Here is a 9,684-nt window from a genome sequence, read left to right on the forward strand (position 1 = left end):
CCAATTGTTTCCTTGTTTTCTGACCTTCAGTATCCTCGTCTATAAAAAGAGAAGCCAGGGCAGTATATTGGAGATCTTTTAGTTCCCTGCCAGAACCTTAAGGAAAATTCTCTTCTTTGCCTGTCTTTGTAATAGTTTTTTTCCTCCCCTCTACCCTCCCCTTCCCCTTTTATATCTTTTCCCTTTCTGTTTAATTCCTTCCCCGTTCTTCTCATATTGTTTAGGGGCAGGGGAGAAAGCAGATGTTAAATATACCCATATCTGAGATACAGCAGGAGTTTTTTTAAATTTTCTAGCCATCTTGTCTATAACAAATTTACTTATCTCATAGGAACAGTTTCTTCAACTGTAAAAATAAGAGTATTTACTGGGTAGAGGTATTATTAAAGGTAATTCATCTAATGTAGATTTTATTATGTATATTCATAACTCCCTAATGTTCTGTCTTACAGTTTTGCAATTTGGTTTTACCACCATCTTTGTTGCTGCTTTTCCTCTGGCCCCTCTTTTGGCTTTGTTAAACAATATCATTGAAATCAGATTGGATGCATATAAATTTGTAACCCAGTGGAGGAGGCCTCTGCCAGCCCGAGCAACTGACATTGGTAAGGCTCAATTTTTCTTTTTTGAGATAGTATATGCAACATATCTAATATCTGGAGTATGAGATACATAATATAAAACCAATGAGGGGGTTGAAGATGTGGCTCATCTGTTAAGAGCAATCATTGCTGTTCCCAGGAACCAGAGTTTAGGGCTCATCATGAACACTGGGTGGCTCACATGGCAATCTGATGCTCTCTTCTGCTCTCTGCAGGTATAGAAATACGTGAACACACACACACACACACACACATACACACACACACATACACACACACACACACAGTAATATAATATAACCCTTTTTGCTTAAAAGAAGTAAATGGTGCACAGAAATGTGGCTCAAAACAAACAGAATATTCTTGATAAAATAAAATAAATCAGAGTTCTTTCATCTTTTTCACTTACATTCACTAACTTTAACCTTTCTCCTACCAGGTATCTGGCTTGGAATTCTCGAGGGAATTGGCATATTGGCTGTGATCACCAATGCTTTTGTAATCGCTATTACATCTGACTATATCCCACGTTTTGTCTACGAATACAAATATGGCCCTTGTGCAAACCATGTAAAGCATAATGAGAAGTAAGGTTAAAATTTACATATTTTTCTGATCTACTTTATAGTTGCAATTAAAGGGAGAACTTACAGGGAAGTTTTTTCTGTGGCCATTAAAAAGTAATGTTTCTGGTCATTGTATTTATAAAGTGTTTATTAAATGAATGCAAATGGGACTAAGAACAGAACGTGCTTTCTACAGCAAGCAACTAATTTTAGAGACCCTTTTTCCTTGAAAATGTGTCAAAATGCTAAGAACATTCTAATACTTCTAGAAAGGTCCAGTTCTAAAGCGTGAACAGACTCTTTGAAATCTTCAAACTAGACAATGCAGTGTTGTTGCCATGCAGATGGGAAAGTGAAGCTCATAAAAAGGGGGACAAAGACAGTAAAAAGTGAGAAACAGAACCTGCAGAGTCTGTCATCTTTGCGTCTGGAAATTTGCAGGAAGCATACAGAGCCAGGGGTCTGACTGATGCAGAATCACCTCCCTTTATGTGGTTAGTATGTGTTTTTCATTCCAAATTGAAATACACACTTCAAAGTAGGGTAGCCTATCAACCTTTGCAATACTTACCTTTTTGGTTCGGTTCGGTTTGGTTTGGTTTGGATTGGTTATTGATACTTTAATTCAAACAATTCTTTTAAGTCAGAAAGAGGGCTGTTTTGCTCACTGTGTGATGATTAGAAGCACATGTGGTCTCTAACCAGCTGATACAGTGACAGATACCCTAATTCATACATTCTGATACTAGTAGGTATCTTTAGACTTTGCCTGCTGTCCTCTGGGAGACAAAATAACCAGATAGAGACAACTACATCAGGAAGTATTTGTTATTTCACAATTGTCCTTTGAATTAGATATGGGAGGGCAATGCATGTGAAAACTGACTAAAGAGAACTGGGCCACCTTAAAAAGCTTTGTGAGTGGATTTCGGCCTTAGACGTAAATTCTATAAGAAAAGGCAGAAGAGTGAGAGCAGCAATAGCTGTGGATAGAGATCATGGGCCAAAACATGAGGAGCCTTGCTTTTGGGTGGCATTGCCCTTTAACTAACTATTGGAGAACTTGTACTTACCCAGAACACTGGGAAAGGTCTCTTCTTTCTTAAAGGAGTGGTAATAGAAGCAATGGAATGGTGATTTTTGTTCGAGTCCTTAAGAGACTTAAAGGGATCCCATGTTGGGCACCTTAAATTTGATTGGATTTACATCTTATGACATGGTTAATTCATAATAATGAGTGTTCATGGGCTCTACGATTATGAAATGGTATCTGAGAATGCACACCATGTGAATATAAGGTCGTCTCAACATCAATAGTGAAAAACTAGAATGCTGCCTTTTGCTAATGCAAAGCTTCTAGGAGCAGATTTAATGAATTTGAAAAGTATAATTGGCTAAGATCAACTGTGAAACACGAAGAATTGCTGTCTGGTAGCCTTACATAAATTACTTGCTAGTAACTCTGTTGCCACCTAGTGGTTGTTGAAAATTCTACTGGCTGAGTTTACATTTCAGAACCTGCCTTTCCAGTGGACAGTCCATATTCAGGGACAAGTTTCAGGTGTATACCATTGTCAGTCACAGTGATGTAGTTCTTCTGTGAATCAGACATCATATATCAAGAAGGACATTCAATTCCTTAATTATCTTCTAAGTATACATAGCAATGAGGTTGAAAAATCTATTCAGATTAGAAATTTTCGGTGTAAGTCATGAAGAGACAGACAATATTGAAGAGGAAAATATTGACCAGAAAACATTCGACGGATATTATAAGCCATAGAATGGACAAGGAATACAATTACCATTGTTGCATTGTGACTAATATTTCAAAGGTGAGATTATAATAGATATGTCTTTGAACTCAGATTTAAAAAGAAACTTTTCCCTAGATATGTGATCTGCAAGCATCCTTCAATGTCTATAATTTTTACACCATATTAAAATTATTTATTACATTATTTATAATACTAGTATTATATAATATTATTTGTTAGTGTATTTGTTTATATTTACCTATTGTGCTATGAGGGTGCATTGTGTAAGTTAGAAGACATTTGGGGCATTTTATTTTCAACACATAGGTTGAAGGCATACAACTCAGGTCCTTAGGCTTCATAACAAGAAGTATGACCTGCTAAGCCATCTCACCAGCCCATATTAACAGTGTGTTCACAATAACACTAAGACTTTATTTTTCCCTTTCAATTTTTACATTTAGATTAATGGCTCAAAAACAATGATAATAATAGTTCAGGATGACTCCTGAACAAAAAACACCCATAAAAGTAAACTGAATAAAAAATCAATAGGAAAAGTATAAGGAAGAAATGACAAAGACATGAGACAAAAATAAGAAATCTCAATATTTAAAATAGGAGGAATAATGGCTTTTTTAACATCCCGCCACTTGTAAAGAAGAAATTATTCCATAAATTTATGAATTTGTGATTCATATAGTCCTGTTATTTTCTCCTAGTTGCCTCAAGGGATACGTCAACAACAGCTTATCCTTCTTTAACCTGAGTGAGCTTGGTATGGGAAAATCTGGCTACTGCAGGTACTTACCTATAACGTATTAATCTTTTCTGCTGCTTTTGCCATGTTATCTCCTCTCCTCTATATGTAAAACAGCTCATTTGGCCTATCATTTTGGAGTTTTGGTAATCAAGGACGTTTCAGTATCTTTCACGCTTTCTGTTTTTGTGGCTTGCAGGTACCGAGACTATAGAGGCCCACCTTGGAGTTCCAAGCCCTATGAGTTCACATTACAGTACTGGCACATCTTGGCTGCTCGATTGGCCTTCATTATTGTGTTTGAGGTTAGTCATGGGACAGGCAACTGTGGATAACAGCTTTGCTGATTCATATATTAGTTTGATGTCAATTCTTCACTGAGTCCTAAGAAAGGCCTTTGGTAGGCCTGGGAAAAGGCTTGAATAAGGTAAACCCATTATAAAGAGAAAATGAATGAGCAAGATTGAATAATGTAACCACAAGTTAATAGGTATTTCTACAACAAAATCAAGGAGAAAGATATTTTCTCATAAAATTGCGAGGCTCCTAGTTTTAAGCTCCTAGTGGCCATGATTAAAGAAATGGGTGGCTTTGTTGAGCAGATAAATGAATCCACATCTCTCATGAGGATAGAACACTCAACCTATGAAGATAGAACATTTCTGATTAATTAAGTCAAAATACAGTCAATCACACATATATATTTTTAAAAAAACATTAGGTAACTCTGTATTTTGCCTAAAACTTTTATTAAAAATCATTGGACTTTGATTTATCACAGACACGATAGCAATGAATTGTAGTTCTGTGAGGCAATTTTGATGGAACTGCATACAAACATTATCATCTGGTTTTTATAAATCATGATACAGGGAAGAATTGAGCACTGAGATGTAGTAAGCAACTCCTCTGAATTATCACTGAGTCAATGAAAGACTTAATATATTTTCTGTGGGCAAATCTAAATGTTTAGAACATTAACATTTATCCAGGGTTGGTCTTAAACTCCCAATCCTCTTGTCTGTGCCTCCCAAGCACTAGAATTATAAACACGAAATGCCACACCTGGTTCCTATGAATCTAGGGGTAGAACCCAGGGTTTTTTGAATGCTAGGCAAGCATTCTACCTACTACTGTTGGAATTGTTTTTTAAAAAAACAAGCATTCATTCCAAGTGATTTCCAAATATAAGTTAAAAATTTGTAATGAAATAGCTGAAAATGTAACACTTGTCTCTAAAGGTTTTAGCCAGGACTAAAAGTTCTCTGATTGAATGACTCTCAGAATCAGTAAAAATGCATCATACTGAGTGAGACCTTCTACTTTATTGCAAGTAGTATAATAGCTTAACTTGTATTTCCAATCCAATATTACAATGAGATGTTTGTTATGATCTAGTTTTAAAATAGACGTATTTTCAATATTCCTCAGAACTCAGGTGAACAAAGTTAATCAGACAACCCAGAGTACCACTCATGGGTTCATGTGAGACTCTCTTCTTTTCCTTTCTTCATTCCTTATTACTGTTCCCATAACCCCCAATCAACTTCTGTGAAGCCTTTATACTTGTTGATTTTTAAGTAAGGTTGTTCATCTAGGTATAAAAATATAGTATCATTTTAGGTGTTATATTTTCCAAAACATAACTTCAATTATTTTGTATGTTAAAGCTTTTTTTATCTTTTACTGACTTTACTTTAGATCTAGGAAGACTTGTCATCGATCACTCCCTGTGTTTAGAACACATCTGCCAATGTGAATTGTAATCTTAAAACATGAAATATATTTATTTTCATATATTAGACTACTAAATCATGGCAATGTTTTTATTTGTATTTTAATAATTTTGAAGAACATTATTAGATATTTTAAGTATCATATATTTATATGATCAGGAAAGAAAGTCCTGATTATACACGGAAAAACATGAACTATTTCATTGGTATCTACTTTGCAATGCAGTTTCTTGGTACTCATAGCAAGTACAACTAAAAGTAAAGTGAATTCTTCCTTTTCTCATAAAGAGGTTATTGTCCAATGAAAGCCCTTTACATGAAGGTATTGTTTTAGCACACCATACCATCCCCACAAATATCACATTGTTCCCTCTCTTTTCCTAGAAGTGGTAAGAAGTACCATTCTCTTAGGATATGCATAACAGCAGGAAGTGCCATTTGAGCAAGGCTCATACTTTACTGAGCACTCTTTTAAGCTCTTCAAGTGCGTGTTTATTTAATTCATTTAAGAGGTAGCATTGTCATCACATAAACACAGAAGGTAGAAGATATGTCCAAGAGTAAACAGCTCCTAAGTGTTAGTAGGATAAAGGCCTAATTGGTCTCATTCCAATTCTGAGCCTTTACTTACAAGTATAATGCCTTTTGAATTACATTTAGTTGTTCAAGTCTAACACTAAGGCTGGGTGTGGTGGTGCACCTCTTTAATCCTAGCACATTTGGTACAGAAGCAGTCTGATTTCTATCAGTTTGTCAGTTTGTCTACAAAGAAAGTTCTATGCAAGGCTGACCAAGAATATATAGCAAAATTATTTCTCAATAAATAAATAAATAACACCACTACTGATAGTTTATTTTAAAACATAAATAATACATATTTTATCAAAGTTATGTAACAGATCAAATGTTTTGTAGTACTTATAGCAATAGTGAATTTATAGAATGGAATTTCTGAAACACAAATTTGTTGTGGTTGAGCCTAATTGCTGGCTCACAGGTTTAAGTAGCATGCATTTAGGCCTATTAAAAATACATTTTCCTAGAATAGCCTTTCATATTTATTTCTATTAATGTGTATTATAGTAATATTTTATAGTGTGTAAGAATTGTGAACATAAGAATATAAGATGCATTTTATTAAATATCATCATATAAACTGGAAACAATTTTTGATGTCTAACTAATGCTCCACAGTGGCAGTCATCAATATTTGTGTTCTCTGTCCTGAAAGTAATATTTATCTAAGTGCTACACATTAAATTCTGATGCTTAATTTTAAGGCAAATGCATCATAGTTCACGACTTTTCTGTTTGACAAGAAGTGTTCTGGAACCTTTGAAAACATAGTTTTTACTCTTAATTTACAGCACCTCGTTTTTTGGGATTAAGTCATTCATTGCATACCTGATTCCAGATATACCAAAGGGCCTCCGTGAGCGTATACGGCGAGAGAAATACTTAGTCCAAGAAATGATGTATGAGGCTGAGCTGGAACATTTACAGCAACAGCGCAGAAAAAGTGGTCAGCCTATTCACCATGAATGGCCTTAGGCAGTACCTGTTACCCAAAAGGGGAGGTAACATTAATATGAAGGAATGTGACCCTTGAAATGTAGATGGCATCCATGAGGAAGACATATTTGGCCAACTATTTGTAAAAAAAGGCTACTTGGAAATACATCACAGCAGCCTCTGGCACTTAGAATGCTCTGACTTTTATAGAAAGAAAAGACTTGAGCCTCCAAGGGAATACAACTGAAACAGCAGGGAGCCAGGCTCTGATCTTAGAGCAAGCCCTCTGGGGGGGTGGTTCTGTGTTTTGAGTCCACCCAGCTCCATCAGGTGCAAAGCAAGTAGAAAATGTGGTGGTAATATTTCCAGAGACAAATTTCATGTAAATGTTCACAAGCTGATATTACTAATCAGATTCTAGGACTTTTGCTTGAATTCAGATGTTCACAAGAAATGAATTAAACCTGCCCTTGGCTCTTATGTCAGAGCTCCCTGTCCCATCAGCTTACAGGCTAGTGGAGTTGTTTTTATCTGGTTGAGATAATGGGTGTATGTGCATGGCATTTGTACTGCTTTATGTTGACCATGCACTTGAACAGTTGCACATCACATAGTAGCCAAACCAAAAATCCAAGTTTCAAAAAGTACATCTTTGGATTAATTCTATTATATTGGCCGTGTTTAAATTTGCTTAATCACCCAGAGCCAAGTGCAATGCCCATTTTTTTAAATGGATGCCAACAGATCAACTTTAAATATTTGAATGACTATTCTAACATCATTTAGACATGACTAAGCCTATCTTGTATTCTATTCCACATGCCTCTCTCTGAATTATTACAAATCTCACAGAACACTATGCTGAAACAATGTAAATATGTCAATGTTCCTTTACGTTTGCATTTTTACACTGTGTAATACAAGTTCCAGCTTATGGAGCTCTAAACCTGTTACACAGGATGCTACCGTATCTGTTCATTCAGGAAATCCGAAGCCAAATGTTCTGTAGCACTTATGCTTATCCTAGAATGTGCACTATCAATTATGAGCTGATGAAATAATGCATGTATATAGGTTATTGTTCACATAAAATACCTTTATGAGTTTCACATTTTAATCATGGAATGGAGATCTGGGTTTTGGTTTTTGATGAGTTGATTTCATTTCATTTTAAAATTGTCTAGAAACAAAGTCAAACTAATTGTGAAGATCATAATTTCATTTGCTGTAGCATCCTTATTTGAATGTCAATTTTATCCACACACTAATGGAGCACAAATGAAGGGATATTCAATTAAAGGAAGTTGAGGAGGCATAAATTAAGGGGGCAGAATAGATGGAAAGGCAAGAGGTGGAGTAGATGGGTATATGGTTTAAAAAAAATATATTTTCCCATGCAATACAAGATGGTCCAGCCTTTTATGTTTCCTGAGAATAAGGTGGGAAATCACACAGAGAACACACACATACACATACACATACCTACATAAAGAGAAAACAATTTGTTCACTTTGGTTTTGTTCGATTAAGCAAAACAAACATTTACAAAATTGGAAATTAGTTTCACTTCCTGGAAGTGTGCTGTCCCTAATTCTAACACTTAAAAATGCTTTGTTGGATTGATTATGGTTATTTTACAGTTCTGCCAAAAACATTCACTCCTATACTTTATGATTCTGGGCTAGGTATATTCCCTGGAACTCTAAATTCTTCCACAAGATCTGAGGATATAGCTCAGTGTAGTGTGTCTCTAGCATGCATGAGGTACACTTAGACTCAAATCACATCATCTTTCAGCAACAATAGATAGATAGATAGATAGATAGGTAGATAGATAGATAAATATGAGATATGTAGTAAATTTCTAAACAAATCCTTGTTCCTGGGACTGTTCTACTGAAAAATATAATGGTTAATTTCACTAATTATCCAATAAAGATTTCAGCTCCTCTATTTTAGACCATTTGTGCTCCCTTTTCTTTAATAATTAAATGTATACATGTGCCTGAGCATAATATTTTGTTTACCTAACATTTACATCTTTTCCAAATTAGGGATGCAAGACAGAAATATGTCTCACAGGAGGACAAATAATAATAGCTTTTTCCTTGAGAATTCTTTTTCTAGGATTTTCTATAGTCCATTTGGGGTTTAAGTCATATTGATTGATATGAACAGAGAAAGATATTTTAATAAATGGTATGTTATATTAATTTATAAAATGCCTTCCATGATATTTTGAAACAGATATGAGAAAACAGAGAACCAAAAAAAAAATATTGTCTGAAATGTTTGCTTTGTAAAGGGTTGCAGGACAATCAAACTTGTTTTTATCATAACCGGCAGCAAAATAGACAGCTCCACACAGTATGTTAACTTTAGTTAACTCTACTTAAGCTGAGAGAAATGTTTTATATGTGTTTTTCATATGAATATAAATTATTTCTCAAAGATTTATAGCACACACTATTCTCAGGAATTCTGTATGATGTGAATGCTGCTCATATATTTTCATATTCTTACTTGTTATCTTTTTATGCTAATAATTAATGTGCATGCACTCGGCCTTGACAAGTTGTGTGAACCATTTTAAGTCTTAACTGTAACAGCTCCCAATTGTATGAGTCTGTGTAGGCACTTTTAGGTGAGAACTGCTGCCTGGCTGCATGATGAGATTCAACTTGAATGCTAAATGATTCTTGACACAATATACTACACAATGGAATGAATAGATAATTTTTTTCACTCAAT

At 34.9% G+C, this 9,684-nt stretch overlaps 1 protein-coding gene across 1 annotated transcript in view; it reads left to right on the forward strand.

Moving 5' to 3' along the window:
- LOC127226439 (anoctamin-3-like) overlaps window positions 1-7,064 on the forward strand; it is a 112,596-nt gene extending 105,532 nt beyond the window's left edge. Inside the window, exons 19-23 of the mRNA XM_051190476.1 lie at window positions 453-605; window positions 1,042-1,189; window positions 3,648-3,728; window positions 3,885-3,990; window positions 6,769-7,064. Coding sequence (XP_051046433.1) covers window positions 453-605; window positions 1,042-1,189; window positions 3,648-3,728; window positions 3,885-3,990; window positions 6,769-6,972 — 692 coding nt within the window. The 3' untranslated portion in view covers window positions 6,973-7,064. The remainder of the gene's footprint in view (window positions 1-452; window positions 606-1,041; window positions 1,190-3,647; window positions 3,729-3,884; window positions 3,991-6,768) is intronic.
- Window positions 7,065-9,684: the final 2,620 nt, after the last annotated feature.

The sequence above is a fragment of the Phodopus roborovskii genome, unplaced genomic scaffold (assembly GCF_943737965.1).
Source record: "Phodopus roborovskii unplaced genomic scaffold, PHOROB, whole genome shotgun sequence".
NCBI lineage: Eukaryota > Metazoa > Chordata > Mammalia > Rodentia > Cricetidae > Phodopus > Phodopus roborovskii.